The 24,550-nt window shown below is 46.6% G+C and overlaps 1 protein-coding gene across 2 annotated transcripts in view; it reads right to left on the bottom strand.

Annotated features, from left to right (window-relative positions):
* Positions 1-24,550, bottom strand: part of POLR3A (RNA polymerase III subunit A) — a 284,112-nt gene that overhangs the window by 44,025 nt on the left and 215,537 nt on the right. Inside the window, exon 22 of one of the 2 annotated variants that reach the window (XM_078642965.1) lies at positions 21,722-21,757. The exons of the other annotated variant lie outside the window; for it this stretch is intronic. Within the exon in view, the coding sequence (XP_078499091.1) occupies positions 21,722-21,757 (36 nt within the window). The remainder of the gene's footprint in view (positions 1-21,721; positions 21,758-24,550) is intronic. 2 annotated transcript variants of the gene reach the window in all.

The raw sequence follows: 24,550 nt of genomic DNA, 5'->3' as shown, positions 1-24,550 counted from the left end.
AATAGATACCCCAGCAATACCAACCCCGGTGGTGGGTCTGCGAACCAATACAGCTTACACCAGAAAGTCCTGGAGGACAGAACGGCCAAAAAAGCCATCCCTCCGGACTTGCCTGTCCAGGCAGTAGTGCCTTGCAAACGTGTGCAGCGAGGCCCACGTAGCTGCCTGACAAATGTCCTGCAAGGGGACTCCCCGGCCCAGGGCAGGAGTAGCCGCCGTGGCCCGAGTGGAATGGGCTCTCAGCCCAACAGGAGGCTCCTTCCGAGCCAAAGAGTAGCACGCTTTGATGCACAGGACGACCCACCGAGAGATGGTTCGTTTATGCACCGCCCTTCCCTTCTTTGCACCCACGTAGCCAACAAACAGTTGGTCATCCACCCGGAACTGGCGTGTGCGATCCATATAAAATTAAAGCGCACGTTTTGGGTCCAGACGATGGAGCCGCTCTTCATCCTTTGAAGGATGCGGAGGCGGGAAGAAGGAGGGTAAGGTGATGGACTGCCCGATGTGAAAAGCAGAAACTACTTTGGGCAGGAAAGAAGGTCTAGTTCTCAGAACCACCTTGTCTGGATGAATGGACATGAAAGGAGGTTTGACAGAAAGAGCCTGGAGCTCACTCACTCTCCTGGCAGAGGTGATGGCAACCAGGAAGGCCGTCTTTAAAGTCAGGAGACGGAGAGGACAGGAATGAAGTGGCTCAAAGGGAGCGCACATCAAAAAGGTCAGAACCAGGTTCAAGTCCCACTGAGGCATCACGAACGGAACAGGTGGATACATGTGCGTGATGCCCTTCAAGAATCTCGTTACAATAGGGGATTTGAACAAAGAAGGTTGATCAGGCAGCCGTAGAAAGGCCGAAAGGGCAGAAAGGTAGCCCTTGATAGTGCCCAGAGCAGAGCCCTGCTGGGCAAGAGAGAGAAGGAAGAGGAGAACCTCGGAAAGAGGGGCAGAAAGAGGGTTCACAGCCTTTGCTGTGCACCATGCCACAAATCTGTTCCACCGGCAGGCGTATACCGACTTTGTGGAGAGACGCTTGGCTGCCAGAATCACATCACAAACTTCAGGAGGCAAGTCAAATGGCCTCAACTGTCGCCGCTCAATCTCCACGCATGGAGGTGGAGACTGGACAGGTTCGGGTGGAGGACCGTCCCCTGCTGCTGCGACAGAAGGTCCTCCTGAAGGGGCAGGCGGATCGAGGGACCGACTGACATGCTGAGTAGCTCGGGATACCAGTACCTTCGAGCCCAGTCCGGAGCCACAAGGATAACTTGGGCCCGGTCGCGCCTGATCTTCTTCAGCACTCTGGGCAGAAGTGGTATAGGCGGAAAGGCGTACAACAGACTGCAACTCCACTCGCGCCGAAAGGCGTCGCCGTGCGAGTGCCGTCTTGGAAACTCCAACGCGCAGAACTGATGACATTGCGCGTTCTCTTCTGTGGCGAATAGATCTAACCAAGGCTCTCCCCATTGCAGAAAGAGGCCTCACGCCACGTCCGAGTTCAGACGCCATTCGTGATCCACCGAGCACCGACGGCTGAGTTCGTCTGCCCTGGCGTTCAAAGAACCTGCCAGGTGTTGAACCGTCAGAGTCACGCTCTGACGTTCCAGCCATTGCCAGAGACGCAGCGCCTCCTGGCAAAGGGTCCACGACCCCACTCCGCCCTGCTTGTTGCAGTACCACATGGAGGTGGTGTTGTCCGTGAACACCTGCACTACACTCCCGTTGACAAAGGGGAGGAATGCCTTCAGTGCTAGGCGAATCGCCCGCAGCTCCAACATGTTGATATGGAGCCGGGACTCCGCCGGAGACCAGATGCCTCTGATCTCCGCCTCTCCCAAGTGGCCTCCCCAGCCCTGGAGGGACGCGTCCGTCACAACTACGTGCTCCGGTTGGGGAAGGGAGAGGGATCTGCCTCTGACCCAATCGCGGTCCGTAAGCCACCACTGCAGTTGTCTCGCAGTGCCCTCCGAGATCAAGACATGGTCGGACAAGTTGCCCTGATGCTGGGCCCACTGAAACTTCAGGTCCCACTGCAGAGCCCGCATCCGCCACCGGGCGTGATGCACCAGAAGGATGCAGGAAGCCATCAGCCCCAGCAGCCGCAGCGTCAACCTGACCGAAACCCGGGATAGCGGCTGAAAGACAGGAATCAAGGCCTGTATATCCCGGACTCGCCGTTCCGGAGGATAAACCCGAAACTGCGCCGAGTCGAGAACCGCTCCGATGAAAAGGAGCTTCTGAGAGGGACACAGGTGTGATTTCGGCACATTGATGGAGAACCCCAGCCCATGCAGGAGGTCTGCCGTCATCTGAAGGTGGTGGACGACTGTCTGGGGCGAGCCCGCCTTCAACAACCAGTCGTCTAGATAGGGGAAGACTGACACCCCTGATCTGCGCAGATGGGCTGCGACCACTGCCATCACCTTTGTGAACACCCGTGGGGCGCTGGTAAGGCCGAAGGGGAGCACGATAAACTGAAAATGCTCCTGGCCTACCGTGAACCGCAGGTAACGCCGGTGGGCCGGCAGGACGGGGATGTGAAAATACGCATCCTGCAAGTCCAACGCTACCATCCAGTCTTGCGGGTCCAGAGCAGCCAAGACCTGAGCCAATGTCAACATCTTGAACTTCTCCTTCCGGAGGAAGCCGTTGACGTCCCTTAGGTCCAAGATAGGACGTAGACCCCCTTTGTCCTTCTTGGGTACCAGAAAGTAGTGGGAATAGCAACCACATCCTACTTCTGGCCCAGGAACGCGCTCGATGGCCCCCTTGGCCAAGAGGGCCGTAACTTCCTCCTGCAGAAGTGTCAAGTGGTCCCCCGACACACGGTGGTTCTGCGGTGGCATGGCTGGAGGAGTGGTCTCGAAGGGGAGGGAGTAGCCCCTTCGGACGAGCTGCAGCACCCACCTGTCCGATGTGATAGTGCGCCAGCGGGAGAGGTGATGGCGAACCCTGCCACCCACTGGCGTCACATGGGCCTGAAAGCACGGACTAGGAGGATTTAGAGGCCGATGCTGCGGGGGGAGGTGTGGTCTGACCTCGCCGTTGTCCCCGACCGCCTCCACGGCGGCCTCCACGGTTGCCACCGCGTTGAGAAGTGTTCTGCGGTGCGTGGCTGGCAGCACGTGTGGGACCGCCCCTTCCTTGGCCACGAAAGGAACGAAACGAACCCGTTTGCTGGCGCTGGGTCGAGAGACCCAAGGACTTGGCCGTGACCCTGGAGTCCTTGAAGCGTTCCAGCGCGTGGTCCGCCTTGTCGCCAAACAGGCGACTGCCATCGAACGGCATGTCCATCAAGGTATTTTGGACATCTGCCGAAAAGTTGTCAGATCTCAGCCAGGCGTGGCGACGAATCGCCACCGTCGTGGACATCGCTCTGCCCAGCGAGTCGGTCGTATCAAGACCACACCTGATGGAGTATCTTGCTGCATCTCGGCCTTCAATCATAGCCTTGCCGAGCTTCGCCCGTACCTCCTGCGGGCATTCAGGCAGCAACTCCGCGACCGTATCCCACAGAGAGTGGGTGTAGCGGCCCAAGAGGCATGCGGTGTTGCAAGACCACAGTCCCAAACTCAGGGACGAGAAGACCTTCTTACCATACTGGTCGTACCTCTTAGATTCCCGGTCGCGCGGGGCCGACGGGAATGCGGTCTGGGAAGTCGAGGCCTGGATCACCAGACTCTCAGGGGTGGGATGGGCGGACAGGAACTTGGGGTCGTCCGGACACGGACGGTGGCGTCTGGCCACGTTCCTATCAACAGGCGAACCTGTCGCGGGCCTGGACCACGTGCCCAAAAGAACGTCTGTCAAGGCTTCGTTGAACGGCAGCAGTGGCTCCTGTGGGCATGACTGCGGTTTGAAGACCTCAGTGAGGATGTTAGGCCTCACGACCGCGACGGGGAGCTCAAGGTGCAAGGCCTTGGCAGCCCTCATCAACACCACTGAATAAGCAGCCCCAGCCTCCGAAGCCACAGTAGGAGGCGAGACAAAACCAGGGTTAGGAGAGTCGTCCAGACCACTGGCGTCACCCAAATCACCTGTCCAGTCCACATTGTACTGACTCTCGCGTGACAGAGGGTCCTCAGACCCCTCCCAACCCTCTCCGTATTCTACATCTTCCCCATATTCGGAGTCAACAATGTAGACCGGCTCCTCGGGGTCCACCGGCCCCATCGGCGTCCGGAGTCGGAGAGGTAATGGGGACGGCGCCGCCCGGAGCCGGCGCCGGAGCACCGGCGCCGCGCGGGGGCGTCGTCGGGGGCAACCCCGATGGAATCGGCGCCGGAGAGGCCGGTAGACCAGTCGGCGTCGACCCTGAGGGTCCCAGCGGCGAAGGGGCCGGAGCCGCCGGCGGCGTCGGAGCCGGAGCACCCGACGGCGTCGAGGCAGGGGCACCCGAACCGCTAGGACCCCCGGACGGGAGCACAGGGCCCGAAGGCGCCGTAGGCCCCGTCGGAGGAGACAGTGCCCTCATGGCCATGAGGAACTCCTCTATCTCCTCACGCAACGCGCCTTGCCCAGGGACCGTAGGGTATGGAGCAGGCCGCGCCGGCAACCCACGCGGAGCCGCGGGGGTGGGGCCACCCGAACCCCCGGCCGCGTCGGGGGGAGTCGGGGGTACGATGACGACGCCCCGACTTCTTATGTCTCCTACCTGAGGAACCAGAGGAATGGTGACGACTTCCGGAGCGCTCGTGATGGCTCCGCGACCGCTCCCTCGACCGCTCCCTCGACCTCCGGCCGGACCGGGACCGCTCTCGACGTGGGGCCGACACCCTCAGCTCGAGTAGCTTGCGGGACCGCTCCCGCCTAGCTTTACTCGTCAGGGCCCGGCAATCGACACAGTCGTCCACGGCGTGGTCGGGGCCCAGACACCGAAGGCAGAGTCGGTGATGATCCGTGACCGACATCGTGTGGTCACAGTCGTCACAGTTCTTAAAACCGGGCATCCTACCGGCACCGTAACAAGAATCAAAGATTCACAAAAAACTTTGGTCAAAGACCGGAGTACTGCACTTCTCGGATCTGCGCTAACTGGCGCGGAAAAAAGAAGAACTGACGTCAGCGCGCGGAGGCGGCGTCTATATACTCCAGCGACGTCATCACGGCGCTCGACGCCGACGCGGAGCCGCAGGAGACGCCTGCAGACGACGCCTACCGACGCGCAGGGGTACTGCTACGCAAAAGTTTCCGGATCCAGACTGACGCCTGGGGATATTCTAAGGTAAGGAATCTAATACTAACCTGTTTCTTTCAGATATTACCAACTTCACAAGAAAGGTAAAAGACGACGTGCAAGATCAATGTTAAACAACGCATAAAAATCCCTTATGGGTGCATAACTATTGTGCCACTTCAGCCATTTAAACGTCAGCATTACCCACTTTCAAACGGTGCTATTTTCCATCCCCAGACAACGTCGGGACGGGCTGCTAGTGAGTTTATATGAGCGGTGGACATGCAAGTCTAAGTTGAGTTGAATAGGATAATGGAGGAATTGAAGAGGGGAGAGTCTAGATTATTTTCTTTGGGAGATCACAGTAATAAGATGAGGTTTGAGATGAGAAAAGGAAGAGATGTACGAGAGAAGAGTCTCTAGAAAGGGATTTGGGGAGATCACAGTAGTCAAATGAGGTTTGGGATGGGTTAAAAGAAGGATACAGGAGGGAAGAATTCAAAATGGGTTGTTTGGGAAATCATAGTATGAAAACTATGTTTGGGTGAGTCAGGAGGGATAGAGGAGGGAAGAGTCTAGAAAGGGTTATTTTGGAGATTATAGTAGTTGAATGAGGTTTAGGATGAGTCAAAGAGTGGAGGTAGAGGATATATTGAAAGAGGTATAGGGTGAGACAGATGCGAAATTCAAAACCATTACTAATGAGTTGAGTAAAAGATTCAGACAGAGGGGCTACAGTAAGTATATTTTAAGGACAACTCTACAGAGGGTGAACAGACTGACACAATGAGATATTGTTTAAAAACCGCCAAGAAATATCACAGGAGAAAAATATAAAAAAAACTGGGGTATATAACATCTTACAGGACAGACCACCATTTGGTGCGAAATATTTTGTCAATCTATTGGTACCTTCTCAAAAGTGATACAGTTATAGCCAGTAAGGTTCCCAGTAAACCACGTATCATGTATAGGAAGGCAAAGTCATTGAGGGACAGGTTGGTGTCGAATGATATTAGAATGAGTAGCACCTCATGGTTAAAACAAACCAAAGGATTTTATAAATGCAGCGGGTGCAAGGCCTGCAAACATGGCGAAAACATCACTTCTGTGTACACAACTTTTGGATATGAACTTATAATTTCGAAACATCTCACCTGCAAGAGTGAATATGCAGTATACTTGTTATAATGTGGATGCAACAAATTGTACATTGGTAGTACTATTTTGCAAGCACATAAGAGTCTTAAAACATTTGCAAGCCATTAAGAACAGGGATAACAGCTACCCACTTGCAAGTAATTTTTGGCAAGCATACGAAGGAACATTGATTCTTTTCTTTATTCTGTGATTGACATAATCCCCCAAAATCCAAGGTTGGGGTGGTGGTGACCGGGAGAGGATTCTCCGCAGACTCGAAGCCAGATACATTTTAAACCTAGATGCTCTTGAACCTAGCTGATTGAAAGTTGATGCTGAATTAAATGTGTTTATTTAACTTTCCATATTCTTTCATGGTATCATTTTTATTACTTATTATAGTGTCTGGATTTACTGTTTTTGGAGCAACTAACGGGAAATTATTCATTTGAGGCCAGGAGACAAGGAGAGTAGGGTCTGGTTGAATATCTCCGAGCCATTTTGGCGATTTGAGATGCGTAGCTGTTTTTTTTGGTTCTAATCTCTCTTTGAGAGTGTGTTTAATAGTATTAGTAAAATGTGGAAACCTTTGCTTTAATAGTTTGGCTATTATTTAGTTAGTTCACAATTGAGTAATCAGCATGCACGACAGAAGGCTTATAAAATGGATGCATTTTGGCATTAGATGTGCAACATTGTTAAAATTTGCAAACATGCATTTTGCGATAAGACCACTTGGGCACCATTGTACAGTCAGATAATGCTGCATGGCTGAAATGAGCCTATCATATTATGCATGCTCGGGCATGGACAGCTTCATGGTTATGTTCTATGAGTTTGCCCACTTGGGCTCAATGATTAAGCTAAACTATCATGGTTGCATGTTTGGTGTATGTATGTGTATATATATATATATATATATATATATATATATATATATATATATATATATATATATATGTATATATACACACAATACCACGCGTGTCTAATTTCAGGCATGGGATAATAGATACTTATCAAATTACCCTTTGTATAAACTCACAAAAATATTACTATGATTTCTTGAAAAACTGCTGAAATGAATACATATGTTCATGCTATGATGTATAATATGTATGACATTCAGACTGTATACTGACAAAACTGCATTTGATGATGTTCCAAGATGTCTGCCAAATTTCTCCACTTTTCTTTGGTGCTTTGTTTATGTCAATGTTTATTATTTAAATATGACAGGCATGATGGCGCTCGATATCATGACCAAAGTCTGCGAAGGACGGAAATGCATTAATGCGCTATGCCAAATAAAACTGAAAATTTAGAACTCAGATACTACAAGTGTCGCTTTCTTCATTTAAGGACTGGACAACTTGTTTGGGATTTAAGTGCGTGTAGGCCATCTGACACCTGTTTGGTGCACACCGACACTATATTTAACCATAAGTAATATATACATTTGTTAAGCAGACAAAGAATATTTCTATAGTTTAAAAACCGTAGTTATACATATTTGTAAAAAGAAATACACATATCTAGATATATACATATAATCAAATTATAAATGTTTACATACGCAGGGATATGCTTTGCATTAGTGTTTGAGTATGGTGATTATGTAGGTAAGAGCCAACACTTGAGCAGTCTTTTGAAGATAAGATAGGTATCCGTCAATCTTATGATTGGGGGTACAGAATTCCATAGTTTGGCTGCTTGAACAGAGAAAGATGTCCCATCTATGGTCTTTTTCTTGTATGATTGTGTTTTGAGATGAGGTGCCAATCATGGACAGAGGATCTTTTGTTGAATGTATTTGGTGATTTTATTCCTGATAAAAAGCAGTCTTGTTCAATTTATTGGTTTGTGGGTGATATACAGCAGCTTGAAGGTGGATCTCTGGAAACGGTAAGCAATGTAGGGCCGTCAAGGCAGGGGAGATGTGGGCTTGTGGTTTTACATGTAGGGGTAATCTGGCAGAAGAGTTTTGCATCTGTTGTAGTCTTTTCATAGTTGATCAAGATGGTCCGTGGTGGAGGCCTTTGGTGTAATCAAGTTTAGACAGTACAATAGAAATATAGCCTGGATATTGTGTGGTGTCCACTTGGCTTTTATTTAGAACTTGGAGTCCATGTTAATTCCAAAGTTTCTTAATCCTTAGATACTTTAGAAGGTGGTCCCAAATCGTCGAGCCAGGTGCAGAGCAGGTCATAATGTTTCCAATCGTCATATGTGAGTAATTCGTTTTAGAAGCCTCAATCTGAGATGGTTCCATGCCATCCACTGATCAACGGATCTGAGGCAACTGAAGATTTTTGCGTTTTCAATGTCTTTGGGGCTTTCCAGTTTAAGATCAGCATGGGGTGGTGAGACTGTGTCGAAGGCAGCATAGAGGTCCAGGAGAATGAAGGCCACTGTTTCGTCGATGTCCATGATCATGCAGATGTAGTCTGTGGCAGCGATAAGTGCATGGTACTGAGGAGCTAGGGAGTGACCGTGGCGTGTTACCATATGTCTGGGAAGGTGACGGAGTTGATAAATGCTTTGAAGATGGAAGCAAAAGCTTCGCTGATGGTTGTGAGTCTTTTGGGGAAGACGTGGTGGGAACACCATAGTATATGGACTCCAGGGTAGCAGCTGTTTCTTTGGAGGACATGGTCAGTTCTTCAGACATGATAGCGAGGTTAGCAGCAAGAGTGATGGAGTCGGATTGAAGGTTGAAATTGCAATATATGGATGTGATTTTGTTGCAGAATAACTCTGAGAGCTTGTTGCAAAAGTCTTGTTAGTGAGTGATGATGTTGGAGACCGCTTTAGGCACGGTGAACTCCAACAATAGCTAAGATTTCTTTGCAGCTGTTAGTGCTGGCGTCGATGCAGCCTACGAATGCTGTGCAATTAGTGTTCCAGATCTGTTGATGGTAGAATTTCAGGGCAGATTTGAAGACATCTTTGTCCGTTCTGTCTTGGCTCATTCTATAATTATGCTTCAGTTGCTTGCAGTAGTGTGTCCTCAACCTGAGTTTCTCTCTGTACTAGCTGCCTTGTGGTAACTTTTTTTACTGTTTAGCTGCGCTTTAGGGGGTCCAGGGTGTCAGTGCTTGCAGTGATCCAGTATTTCTCAAGGACTTTTGGCAGGCTGTTGGTGTGCTCGGAGAGATAGGACGTCTATTCCTCCTCAGGGATGTTCTTCCAGTTACGGTGGGCAGGCCTGGTAGCTTTATGTCTGCAGTAGTGTGGGACAGGGATGCTGAACTGGACAAGGGTATAGTTTTTCCTGGTGATTGGTATTGGTTTGCAGATTGTGATGTTGCTGAAGAGTGAGAATATGAGATCCAAGAGGTGTCCAGGGGCATGGAGTGGGTCCGGTGACGTGCTTCTAGAGGCCAATGTTTCAGATTTTTTTGTAGAGAAGCAATCGAGTTCAGGTCAGTGCGATCGAGGAGTATAGAAGTACTAGGATCGATGATGAATGCAATAAAATCTGTGATGCTGGTGGAGAAGTTGGCGCGAGGTCCAGGTGGTCTATATAAAAGAGTTCAACACAAGCTCAAGTGTGATGCATAGCATGAGCGTGAGGTGTTCCCTGCAGCTAGTGAATGTGTAAGTGGAGGTGGTGCAGCAGAACCTGTCCTTATATATGATGGTGACTGACTCTGGGCTTGTACTGCTGGTCATACCTACTGATCTTGTAAGCTGCTGGGGATGGCTGTGGCGATGTCTCATGCCAAGGTTGGGTTCAGCCATATTTCAGTGAGGAAGAGCAGATCCAGGCCAGGCCTGTGGTCATGTAGCAGGTCCCAGATTTCTGGGCCCTGCTGGGAATGTTTAGTGAGTGAGCAGGTGTTGAGGAGCATGCATGAGAGTGCGGGGACCTGCATAGGAAGCAGCTGGTTCATGTGTGTGGGAGAGTAATGTTGGGTGCTGTGTTCCTTCCGTGCCGTGTGATGCAGTGAGAAAGCAGAAAGGTGGCTGGGGATGAGAGCACAGAGGAGCCTGGAAGGATAGTGGTATATGAGGGTGGGAGCACCAGGATTCCTGGCCCCTGGGCTGTTCTAGGTGACAATGGGCATACAAGCGTCTTACTTTTCGCGTCCGCCATTATTCAGGTCCTCGAAGATGGAAGAGGCGAAGGAGGCACAGGAAGCAAGAGAGCGGGATCTCATAAGGCGCACAGGAAAAGAAGAAAATAGTGGGAAAAGGAGGGTACAGCTAAGGAGAAATGGCACAAAACAAAAGGTCCCAATCAGGGTAAAGAGGCACAAAACAGAGTGAAAGGCAGGACAAAGAGGCACAAAGCGAAGGCCGCAAAACAGAAATTAGACAAAAATAGAGAGTGTGAAAAATGGGGCAAAGAGGCACACAGCAAAGGCCACACAACTGAGAAATGACAAAAACAGAGAGAAATATGGGGCAACCAAGCATAAAAGTCACAAAGAGAGAGGAGGCACAAAAATAGAGAGGAAATGGGAGCGACCAAGAAAAGGACTAAGGACCGTGCACCAACCCTGCACTCAAGGTGCTATAGCCAGGTCTAAAAGAGGGGGCCTGGGGGGGGCATGTTGACAGAGAAAAAAAAGTTACAGCCAAGGAGAGATGACACAAAACATTAGGTTCCACTGAAGGCAATAGTAAAAAAACGGAGAAATGGCACAGACTGAGAAAAACAATGAGGTAAAGAGACAGAGGAAAAGATAATAAAACAGATAGAATGCACAGAAGAACGAAAACCGGAGCAAAATGGCACAAAGCAAGCTAGATGGCATAAAATAGAGAGAGATCTCCAGAAAGAAAGAGTGTGAGTGACCTGGTAAGGAGGGAGGCAGGAGCCTTAAGGCACTGGAGACTGGTTGGAGGACCGGACACAGGTAAATATTAAGAGGACTAAGAAGTACCTGCTTTCCAGGGATTGGTAACAGCTCCTCCTACTCAGATGTCAGCATGTTAAGTCAACTGTTCAATAGAAAACAGAAACTGACAACACCTCTTGAGAATCATCAGAATGACTTCTTGAAGACAGAGTCCTGGACACTATATGTCGTTGACCATTCTCTTGTAGACCACTTTAAAGTGTGCGGGCAAGCAAGATGAGTAGGCTTCAATCATGATTGCTACCCAGCTGCCACAGACTGCAACTGTACAGTTCTGTCAAGGACACTGGATTCTTTCCACTGCTCTAGTCCTTGGTGAACAATTTTTGAGTGGAAACATTGTTCAAGAACTGCAGAACAACTGTAGACTGAAATTGAGTGTGTGCTGCAAAATAAAATAAAGATGAGGCAAGAGAGCATGTGGGGCTACTGGTGAGGATGTCACTTCTGATGTAGACCGCAGCCCTGTCATGAAGGCTGGGCCGTTAAAGCTGCGCTTTTGCTTCTTGGTAGTTTTTCAAAGCTCTGGGATCCAGTGCTGACCTGGGAGGCATTTCAAACATTGGGGATACTGAGTGAAGAAAGTATCAATTAAGATAATCAGTTCAAATTAAGCAAACAACCCCATCAACGACAAAACACGGGCCTTAAATAACTAGGACTACACCATGACGTCAGATGATAGAAATGCACTGCTTTTGCTGGGTATTGGGTTACCAGATAACCCAAAGCTATTTAGGATGCAATTATCCAGTCCTTTGCTTTTATTTAAAATCCAACACATTTTTGTAGTTGTAGTCTTGATTATGCTCAATTTAATCAAATAGACAGAACTAAAGATTGCAATGGTTTGTAAAAGGAATCTTTAGTAATGAAGCAAGGTGTACTTGGTAACTAGAAGTCATCTGGTAAGCTTATTTAGAGCAGTTCTCTGTGCACGACAAAGTCCAAGAATCTCACAGTTACATGCTACAGCTGAAAATATCTATGGTCAACTGTCTACACCCATTTCCAAATTAATGGATGTGATGATTTAGCAACACAGTACTTTCAAATCTTTAATAACATCAGGGTGTTCCACATGAAATGAGCCACCATGGCATCAATAAGTTTGGTTGCAAACAAATGAATTAAAACACACAAAAGTCAGCCATATATTGCAGATACATTCGGAGGTACTTAAACCCTACAATGAAATGACAGATAAGCTAGAACACAGCTCACAAAATAAAATGGCAAACATGCATGCTGCAAATAATGCGTCACCACAAATGCATGCTCCTAAATTCTGCAAGCTACACAAAACCCCAATCCAGTGCATCTAACTATGATGCACAGCTGTGAAGAAAAGCTCCCTTTGCAGTCACTAGAGCCACTCTGTCATTCATACAGCCGTATCATAATTTTGGAAGGGCTTTCTCTACTTGTCATGTACATCTTAAAAAATATAGATCAGTTAGTACATCTCCCTGACAAAATTATTGTAATCCATAGCTACATTTATGATAGACTTCGAGCAGCCAACCAACAAACCACTTACATTCCCTAATCACCCTTTGGAAACGACGACTTAACCACTCTGGCCTTTGCCACCCTCTTACAGAGGTCCACTTTCAGATTGAGAAAGTCGGGGAAAGTCCATGCCTACTTGTGGCATGGGGATACTTTGTGATGGGAACTGCATTGAGGTTCCACATTGAATCCAGATTTTTTCATAGCAATTGCTCCAGCGCACTAGCAGGTGGGCACCATTTAACTCCATGGTGACTGTGCATTACCTTTGGAAGGGACAGTGGAAAGCTGTACATAGGCACCAACCCTGCACCATGGCGTCAGTTTATCTTGAGCCTTTCCGCACCCTCTGACATAGATCAATTTTGCCACATCATAGACCAAGGTATGCCAAATCTAACTTTGGTCCTTATTACTATCCTAAGAGCCCACTTCAAGTAAGGGCTGTGAGAAAGAATTACCTGCACATTCCTCACATTTTAAATAGATACCATAGGAGCATTGTGGATGTCTGTTTAAAATGGACAACAGCGTGTGTAAAGGCTGTGCGAGAATGTGTCATAAAAACAAGCAAGCCAGCATCCTTCTCAGTGTTTATCAAAAATGTCTATTTTTCATTGTAGTTTGTACCCCTATTCCGAGTGTCAATCTCTTTGACAATTGCACACCTGTCTCTGCTCTGGATGCTTTGCCCCTCAGGTTGTGAGGCTAACATGGGATAGCCTAAGCCCAACCTACCAGGATTTCTTTGCAACATCTTTGCAAGCTGGGATAGTCCCAACTAGATGGAAAAGGGCGAATGTTCCTCCCCCTCCTTAAAAAAACCAAATGCGGATCTTGAACTCCTCTCTAATTTCAGACCCATCCGGGGTTCTGTAAGATTATCGAAAAGACCGTAAACACTCAACAAAATACATTCTTGGTTTCCTTAAATCTCCTCCACTCTTCAAAATCAGGCTTTAGGGCTCTCCACAGCATGGAGACAGCGCCTATGGAAATAACAGACTCCATAAAATTTTCGGTGGACACTGGCCATAATGCTGCCCTAATTTTGTTAGACTTCTCCGCTGCGTTTGATTCGATACTACACGAGATCCTGGTACATAGGCTTGCCTCTATTGTGGTAGAGGGGACAGCCCTAGCCTGGCGGGGTTCCTTTCTGAAGCATAGAGAACAGGCCGTGTGGTTCAAACCGTTCTCTAGTGAGGCAAACATTCTCAAGTTTGGAGTTCCTCAGGTCTCTGGGTATCCAGGTGATTTCCTATGCAGATGACACCTAGCTTCTGCTGACCTATGATAATAAGGCATCGGAGGCCAAGTCTAAATTTGCGGCCTGCATGGTAGCAGTCATGGGATGGCTCAAGGCCAACTCTCTACAATGCAAACAAGAGAAAATTGGTGTCAACCCCCTTGCCTGTTTGGTCAGGGGCCTGGCCAACAAGCTGCTCCATACCACCCACTGAGGTGACTATGAACTTCAGAGTGCATGTCGACACGCACCTATCCTTTAAACCCTAGATTGCAGATATAGTTAAAACCTCTTGCTGGATACGAAGGATTCTAAGGAAATATCTTGACCTCCTGCGCTAGGAAGCCCAGAAAACTATAGTCCAGGCACTGATCCTCTCAAAGCCGCACTACACTAACGTTCTGTACCTAGGAATCTCAAACTACCTTATCCTGCGACTACAAATGGTACAAAATATGGCAATTCACCTTCTGTTTAAACTTCTCAAACATGGTTTTAGCAGGTAAAATGACCCTCCCTATGGACTTGACTGACAAGGCAGTAGTGCTCGGTGAAAGTGTGTACAAACGCACACTTAGCAGCCTGGCAAAACACCACCAACCCCGTTGCAGCAGCTCTGATGGAATGTGCCCTTGGCCCCTTATGTGGCTCCTCATTAGCATATTTTTATGAGCAGGATGATCCACCTGCACAGGGTTCGCTTCTGGAGTTCCTCCTCTTTCTTATCATTGACAAAGAAATGAAAAATTGTCCTTCCACTTAGTACTCTATTGAGACCATGATATAAATGCAGAGTTTCCTATGGGTCCACCCTATGAATCCTTTCCTCATTAGAGGGATGTAGCAGGGTAAAAAATGCAGGGAGGGTGATAGGATCACTCATGTGGAAAATTCAGTATGGGGGTAGTACTGACAGAGCCTTCAGCTCACTTTAGTGGCATACAGAAGTAAACACAATGAGAAACACCAACTTGATAGGCCACAATGAAAAGTGCATGGTCTCGAAGGACGTGCAGATTAGAAACTTAAGAATCAAATCTAGGTTTCATTAGAGGCATAATGAAATGCGTATATTGGACCATTTATACGACTCCTTTTTAGATAATGCAACACAACAGGTGATTTACATAACAAAGGTTGGTCAGGCAAACGTAGAAAGGCCAACAAATGACCATTAACGCTGCCCACCACAAATCCTTGCTGGGCTAAAGATAAAACAAATTACAGATTGGACAATTTGGCCTGCAGAGTGTCAACTTAAGGTTCTCCACACCAGGTCAAACACTTCACCCAGTGACTTGAAAAATAGGTTTGGTACAGGGGGCCCTGGCCACAAGAATGACGTACACAACTTCGGCAAGCAAGTTAAAACCAGTCAGTTGATGCTGTTCAATCTTCATGAATGTAGTCACAGGCTGTGGAGATCTGGGTCAGGACCCCAGACTGTTCTGATACAGGGACCCCCCTATTACAATATGGTGGGAGCCATTTTGGATGGCAAATGCTCAGGATAAACAAATCGAGATACAGCAATCTGTGTGGTCCAATCTGGGGCAATCAGGATGTTCTAAGCCCAGTCTTTCATGATCTTCCTCAGAAACCGGGATATGAGAGGAAGCCGTGAGAAAACAGAGGAAACATCTTTGAGGAAACTCTAGTGCACAGTAATCGTCACACTGCACGTTCCTGGTGATAATGAAACAGTCCAACCAAGGAATGCCCCGCTTTGCAAAGATGCCTTACGCTGCCTCTGGATGGAGACCCCATTCGTTACCCGCCAAATGCTATCTGCTGAGCATGTCCGCCGTGGCATTCAGTAAGCCTACCACATGATTGGCTATCAAGGAGAGCCCTTGAAGAACAGCTATTACCAAAGGCATGGTGGCTCATGCCACAAGGTATGCGATCCCTCATACCACCCTGCTTGTTGCAGTACCTCATGGCAGTTGTATTGACAAGTAATTGACACCAATTTATAAAAATAAAGTGTATTTAATCTTAATTTAGACACCAAAACTAAAGGAATAGCATACATATAACCAGAGTTCTAGATTTTAAAGCAATATTAAATCAGTGTAGTAAAATACATGGAAAAGATAAAACTGCGGTCAATGGAAAAAACAATACTGACAAGTGGTAAATTTCAGGTCGAGTTACGTGGAATCCTTACAGGGTTATGGTCATGCGGGCCACAAGAACAGACCACAAAAGTCAGATCAATTTTACATAGCCTGTGGAGTCAAGGTGCAGAGTTGTTCTAACTGTCCTTGGTGCTGAACGGAGACATGCTGGTGTTGATTTTACCGCTTAGAGGATGCTGCAAGAAACAGAATGCAAAAAAACAGCAAAAACACACCGGATACACAGCTGCTGATGTTGGATAATGGTTGCGCGTTACTCCCTGCAGATGCAGCATCAAATGTGAGGGATGGTTACCGAATTGGTGACCAACAGGCCTTGGCAGGAGTCAGCACAGCGAAAAGGTACTGGCACTTCAATGGGTTTGGGGGAGTGACGTAGGAACCTGAAACTCCGGGGCAGGCGAGACTACAACTTCCACAATGCAATGGACCACCTAGATTTGGGCGATCCTCTGCAGCTATTCAGCCCAGTCGGGGGGGGGGGTGTAGGTCACTTTTGTACCCAGAACCCTATATTCTGAGTGTGCAGACCAGGTTGGTCACTCTGGAGGTGTGACCAGCCTTCTCAGGTGTATACTTCACTTCAAGGCTAATTTTCCACCTGCCCCGGTGCAATTGTGCCTAGGGCAAGTGGAGGGCCGTTTCCTCCACTGGGAGTCAGCCCTGATACACATCAGAGGCGGTGCAAGCCTTTGAAACTCACAGTCTTGATGTGCCACTTCACTAGCCTGCTTGGGAGGATGGAGGTGTGACCTCCTTCCTGCCCAACCCTTTGTTCCTGACTCTTGGGAGTGATCACACTACCTGGTAGGAGGTCAGAATACCGTCTTGGCGACAGCAGGCACGGTAATGCACAGGGTGGTAAGCCAGAACACATGGCAACCTGGTGGGCTACCTCTAAGGTTGCTACCTGGGTGTATGTCACATCACACAAGGCACAAGATTTGTGTCAGGGGTGAGGAGGCATGCTGTTTGATACCAAGCATGAAATATTTTAGTAGTTCTATAACAGGGCTGACAATTTGGAGAGTGCCCGGTTGGTAGCCAATGTTATCCTATGGATCAGTAACACTTATAGTAGTTTCCACAGAGGAACACCACTATAGGGGCATATAGGCTTGCCCTTATATGTCCTCACCTTTCAAATACTGCACCCTGCCTCCTGGGATGCGGAGGGCTATCTTAGGGGTGTCTTACATATAGTAAAGGTGGTGCATTTGACTGTGGCACACATGGTGAGGGCACAGTCGAGTTTGAGCAGTTTGCACTGCTCCTGCAGTCTACAATGCCAGGCCTGCTGTCAATAATTTGCTTGGGTCACCCAGGATGACAGAATAATTGCTGCAGCTCTGGGGAGCTCTTTACCACTTATGCCCTGGTACCGGATACTAGAGACTTATAAGGGGGTAAAGTCTTTGCCAATTAGGGTTACCAATTCACACATAACAGTTTTGGGGGAGGCACACTGGCACTGAGGCCTGTGCGCTGTTTTCTTACATACTTCAACTACAATTTTAACTGTAGGAGTGGATGAAGAGAAGAGTGATCGTGACAAGAGTGCAAGTGACTCAGTGGTGGTTGCGTGTAAAAAAGGTCCTTTTTGCATGGTGAAAATTGGCGATGTTGACTTGTAGGTTATGGTGGATTCAGGTTCATCGGTGACCATGTTATCTGAACTCACTTTAAAATCATTATGGACAAATACAGTGCTCCAGAAAGGTGGTATTAGAGGAGTTGCATAAGGGGGCACTGAAATCAAACTTTAGATAACTTTGAAAATACGTTGTGTTTCTCTGAAAGAAGTATCTCCACAAAAATATATGTGGCCGAGAAGGGTTGTGATAACATGGGTTGGATCGACCCAGGCAGGTTGAGAATAATGTTAAAACCTGGCAATACCACTACTGTTATGCTGATAAAGCTACTTGATTTAATCGAAGAAATATTGAGTAAAAACGCTCACCTCTTTGCAGTTAGGTCTGGGCACAGTAAAAGGGTTTGAACACGAAATAGTTTTGAAACAGAATTTAGTGCCCGTTCCTCATAAAGAACGTGATGCAGATTTGTCTATCAGGGAAGACCTTTGAAAGCATTTAGAAGAACTGTGTGTGGACAAGATTAGTGAGCCAGTGAATACTGCTAAATGAGTGAGTGCTGTGGTTATTGTTAAAAAGAACAAGCATTGGCATAGTCAAAAGTTTTTGCCTATGCAAATTGTATTGACTTTGCAAACTTTGTTTTTTTTTACATATTGCAGAGCAGTTGAGCTGCTGTGCAATATAACTTAAAGTTTTAAAAAAGTGCTATGACACGGAAAATAGGCAGCACTGGGCGAGAAGTAGGGTTCCTGTGGAAGAGATAAACAGGCAGAATGACAAAGTGACTCCATTCATAAAGGCATTGAGTGTTGAGCTGGAGGTGGCGAAGCGTCAGCAGGACAAGCACAATTATTTATGGATCAAGAAGGCTATCACCAACCCAAAATAAGCAAGAGTATTAACAAACCTACGGATGAACAGAATTGGTGCGACAGTGCAGTGCTGCCAAGAAACGGTCTTCAAATAAGAACTAGAAAAGGATCACTGAGCAGAGAAAGGATAGTGCACACTAATAGGGGCAGGACTAGAAGAGCAGAATTTAAAGTCACTTCTTATACGCAGATATTAGTATTTACCGGAAAGGTGGTGCTTGGAAATTAAAGAGCCATATGCTGACCAAACTTTGAAGTCACAAAATCTATAAACATTTATAAGCACAATACATTTTATATTATATGGAGTGGGGTTTGTTTCTTTATTCTGTACAACGTGTTAATCAAAATGACCATACAGAGTGGAATGGAAGTGGAGAAGCACTCCATATCCAAAAGAAATGAAAGAATAAAGATGAATGAATGCTGGGTGACCATTTTGAAATGCATGTATGTATATGGTACTTCTATAGCGCAAATATAGGCAAAGGGCAGTGGAGCCTAAACAAGAATGATTTAACGGGAACCGTGCTACGGAGGGATCCTGTGGACATTGAACTAGGAACTGTAATGAATACATAGATGCACTGCATGCTGATGACAGCAAATTGATCACACAGATGGTTTTGTAACACTGGGATAAAGTTGCAAAATATGTAAACTTATGACAAGGTGAAGATGGTCAAAATTATGGAGCAAAATCATCTGATATGGCACAATTGTGTGATACTGACGTAGTGAGACATGAAAAGATACTGAAGGAAATGAAGTGTACCAAGTGCAGATAACCGAAGGTGTGCTTGTCATTCACTGAACTACAGATACGAAGATGGATTTTCTTTTTGCATAGTATAAGCACCTTGTTTCTTGGGTTTGGTGGTATATTAAAGTAAAAACATATTAAAACTTCTGAAATCATCACTAGTAGCAAAAGTTTACAGATGTACACTATAATTGAGATATGCTCCTAATGAAGAGTAGGGGAGGACCAACATATGCAAGATCTTTCACATAATTATTCAGTAGAAATACTTAACCTAAAATGTGCTTAAGAAGTCAATGTCCTGTAGTTCTGCAAACATTCATTAAAACAAGCATTGGCATAGCCAATAGGTCTCGCCTTTGGGACCTTATAAGTGTTTATTTATCCAGCACAATATCCTTAGGGCAACAACATCAACTGGTGCATAGCTAAACACTTATAAGGTCCCAAAGGCAAGACCTATTGGCTATGCCAATGCTTGTTGCTGTATTGCAACAGAGTTTTTGAACACCTCTCTTCAGAGAGTTGCGGATGAACTATATATCATACCTAAAATGGCACTTCTTATCTGCGAGGCTGTAAAGGAGACTTCAGTCCAGCCTAGCTTGCAGAAGCGATGTGGTGGGGGACAGAGCGCGTTCTTGTCTCTGTGACAGCACCATTTTCTTTAACAACTATATGCTGTGAGCACTGAGGAGCCAGAGGCTAGCAACATTGATGCCGCCTAATTGCAGTTGACAAGTAGAGGGATAAAAGTTTTACAGACCCCCCCCCTGATTAATAGGAGGCTCTAAAGGAAGTGACAAAAGTGTTTTTTAGTGCCTTTGTAATGTGATTATTATAGCTCATCGTCGATACAACCGTCGCAGCAAGTGACATCTGCTCTGCCACGAATAAAGAGCACGCAGAGAAAAATAAAGTGCTTGATACGTTGTGGCAAAAATATACCCGTTTTCAGCCGGACCCTGCTACAAGGAAGAATGCGAAAGGGGAATCAGTGTGGTAATAAGGAGAGAAGCTAAAAGCCCCAGCACAGGCCCTGACAGTGCTACAACTGAAGCACTGCTCCGCATTAGTACATGATTACTGTGATGTCATCCTCGTCATCATCATTACTGTTCCGTTCACGCTCTGGCAATAAAGACCTGAGCGCAGCATCATAAGACCACAAAACATACACTGAGGCAACTCTGATCCAGACATCGAAGGAGAATTAAAATCATGTGGGTGCCTTTGGTTTTTGCTGTCAGACCTACCAATAAGTAAAGACACCGCAGGTTGGCGGGCAACAGCGTAGGAATGTGGGGGGCATAAAGTAAACAAAGGTGAGAGGATCGAAAGGGCACAGCGTACCCCTACTTCTTTTATTAAAAAGATTCTGTTCCCCCTACTTTTTCTTTTCAAAACTGTGTCCCATGACGGAAGAAATAGAAAAGTAATTCAGAAAAGGCTCTGCTTGCTTTCGTGGACATTCGGGACGGGCAAAGAAGGAAAAGGACTCTGTCTCTTCCTTACTGCCTAGAGCAGACCAGGACAATGTCCTCTTCTTTTCTGTGCTGGCAGCTGCTCCCACCCCCTCTCTCTTCCTATCATTCCCTCTCTTTCTGTCTTGCTCCTCTCTTATTGAAAACCGTGAGTTGAAGAAACGGTTCACAACCTCTCTTTCCGTCTTTCATTTAGTTGCTTCCCTGTAAAATGGATCCAAAAAAGACAAGCGCGCGCCTCGCGCTGGCAGCAGGGGGAGGGGAGAGAGGAGGGGGCCTCCACCTGTTTCCCTTGCGGGAGCGAGCAAGATCCATATGGTTTCAAGGCTTGGTCCTGCAAGGGAATCGCCAAATGTGCACGCGTTGCCATTGAAAGCAATACAACGTGTGCATGTTTTTGGGGCCAAAATAGAACCCATCACTAAAGCTCTCCTATGCAGCACATAAGCGCTGCGTAGGGGAGACTTAAAAATAGGCCTTACAGAATTATAGAACAATTTAGACATCTGCTTAACAGGCCTGTAAGTAATACAAAGTGACACCAGCCCGGAAGATAGGCCGGGTCTGGTGGCTTAGTGGATTAATGTATCCACTGCAGGGGTCTGTGTTCGGCCTCATGGTCACAGGTTCAGTTCCCGGCGGGTCTACTCAGCCTTTCATCCTTCCTGAGGTCGAGAAAATGAGCTCCATTGAGATAGGTAACAACGAAAATCAGTTATTCAGTGCCAAGAGGCCCCTTTGGGGGTGAACGTGCGCTTTACAAATCCATATGTTATGTTATGACATAAAATCTCACACTGCACAGGCTGACATTACATTCGCTGTAAAGTTACTTCATGCAGTGAGTATACAATAGGCACTAGTACATTCTTTTAAAATACAACACAAGATGCTCTTGAACAGCCCATGCGCAGGTACCTCATAATACTTTCCAGAACCGGTTCCGGTAAGAGTCTTTTTCGATGAACAAAACAAAGACATAGTGGTAAGCATTTATATATATATATATATATAAAAAAAGAATGGGCAGTACACCAAATGAAGTTGAACAACAACATTAATATTAAAAACATGTGCTCGCATTAAAAAAAAAAATCACGCAGACTTGAAGGCCAGCATAGCTTATTTTCATTAAGCAAAGTGTGCAAAACAGCAAATTTTATAATATACGCATTTACAAAAGTGATTTCAAAATGATTCAGCAATGAAAGCTTTGGTATTATTTAGGAGGGAACATTTTCAGTCCTGAGCAAGAGTATTATCATTAAATACGATTCTCCTGGCAAATAGTGGTAGACAGCCGAGGGCTACATCTTCTACAGCTATACAAGATACCAGGCACAGTGCAAAGTCTGGTCAGCAATATCCAGCCACAAAATCGGTGACCCAAGTCAGAGCTGAAAGAATGTTTAACTAGGGTCAACCCCTTCAATTGTGAAACACAAGGAGCCTCGCGGGTTGCCAACAATGGCACAGTCAAACATCTGGTCATTATGAAGTCTCTACTTTCAGATTTTGAACCCTGCAACGCCTCTTGAGCGGACTCAAGGAATTAACTTTTTTTAAACTCTCATGGCCACCATTTCACACTGCCAAACGTGAAGGAAAGGTAAAGTCTTGACTCATTAATGGGCGTTTGGTGCATTGCAAATCACATGAACAGTAAGAATGTGAGATGAAATTACTGCACTTACAGAGGAAAACCTTGCACCTTTACCATCGGTAAATTATTTTTCTGCCCACATGATCGGGTTTATAGCCCTGAAGTGTATTTAATTGGTGAACTAAGAGGCGAGCCAGCAGGCCTGCGCAGCTGAAGTGTGTGTGAGGTAAATAAAAGGACTTGTGGGAGCCTGTTGGCAACAACTATCATTAGATACAAGAACTGGTTGTTCCCAAACTTTAGATGAGACAAGATACACAAATAACATTGTGGAACAGCGCAATAAAGGGGAAGATATTCTAAATCTCTGGAGGGAGAAGAAACAAAAGCTTGTCACTGCACGTACTTCCATAATTAAAGACAACATTTATATAACTAGGAAATCTCGCTTTTGAATTTAAAACATGGAGCAGGTTGAGAGACCAGGTTCGAAATCTACACCTAGGCTTGCACAGAGAGGATGCTAATCTCGGTAAAGCGAAACTTCAGTCTTGAAAGGATTACATTTGCACTAGTTAACAAGTGAATAATTGATTTTTTTTGTTAAGTTAAATAAACGGAACACAAACCATCCTCTTGTACAATACAAGCACACATCTGAATCGGTATAATAGTTATTCAGTCACTATTTGACCATAAAAGACAAAGCATACATAAAAACATGATAGTGTCCATAAAAGAATCATCACATCTTAAAATCCTCTAAAAACCGTAAATTACAAATAATAAAATACAGACATTACAAACAGTCACCTCAGAAATCATACAGAGAAAATAAAATGCTGGTCTAAAATTGCTGCAACCCATTAACTTTGAGGATTGGTAATAAGTGACTGCCTGAAAGGCTCGTAATAGCAGCAAAAAAATATGAAGTGCTCTAGTGTTAGCAGAGAAGGGTTGTCACAAGGTCATACTAATATTTTTTAGTCATATCGGCCTGTTGGGAAACAGGGATGATATTGAATTTGAGCCAGCGCGAAACTTGGTGAACAGTGAGCATTCCCAGAGATTTCTCACCAAGAAAAGGTAAGGCTCAAGGCTGTGCTTAACTCTGATAACTAGATATTCTCTCATTGCAGGTTTATCCAAAGTTCGTCGCTCCCTAGAACAGAAGCAGATTTCAAGAATAGTACCTTAATCTTACCCCTCTCACCCTCGCCCAACCTAGGTGGAGACGAAAATAACTCAGGTCTGCCCGGAACCCCCCGCAAATCTCTATGAATCCCAACCATGTGATCTTGTGCCCTTCATCACAACTTAACCGCATCGCTGCGGCGGCTTTTCCCGCTGTGCGTGGCGATTTTAAAAACCCCGCGGTTCATGACGAGCTCAGCCTATCATGAGTGCACGGCAGGGTACGCTTATGACGAGCTGAGCTCGTCATCAGCCTGGAAGGGGTTAAACAATCTAAAATCACCTCTCGATTAAGGGACGTATGTTGATTGCTCAAAACCGCCATCAACAAGAGCAGCATAGCGAGCAAGTTTAATATGATCTTCTACATATGAAAAACAGCCCTGCCAAGTACCACGCATTAGGCATTAGACTAACGCATTTCAGTGTGGTGGTCCGCATTACTGGACTGAAATGCAAAGTCACGCATTCATAGCGCCTCCTCAGCAGTCTGGAGCACTATAACCACTGTGTGAACCTGAGAAAGGTGCTGCAGCGTGCTGTCCGTGCTCCTTGCTGCAGGCTTGAGGGCTGGCTCAGCTGAGCTCGCTCAGGGTTAGGCTACAATGTAACATATTCACCCGGTGCGGCATCAGCACTGATGTCACGAGCGCCAGTCTCTAATTTTCCCAATGAGAAAAAAATGACAGTCATGTGTCTGCAGTGCACAAGTTTCAACCAGTGCAGGCTGTTCCCGCTGCTGATCGCTCCGTATGGCGTGAGGGTTACATTTCTGCATTCACTACAGAAAGGACCAAACTCCGATGGGATGTGAAAATTTGTGTCCTGCAAGTCCAACGCTACCATCCAGTCTCCAGGGTCGAGGGCAGCCAAGACCAGAGCCAGAGTCAACATCTTGAACTTCTCCTTCCAGCGGAAGCGATTGAATTCCCTGAGGTCCAAGATGGGGC

This window comes from Lissotriton helveticus, chromosome 5_1 (assembly GCF_964261635.1).
Source record: "Lissotriton helveticus chromosome 5_1, aLisHel1.1, whole genome shotgun sequence".
Classification (NCBI taxonomy): Eukaryota; Metazoa; Chordata; class Amphibia; order Caudata; family Salamandridae; genus Lissotriton; species Lissotriton helveticus.
This window is presented reverse-complemented; position numbering and strand designations above follow the sequence as displayed.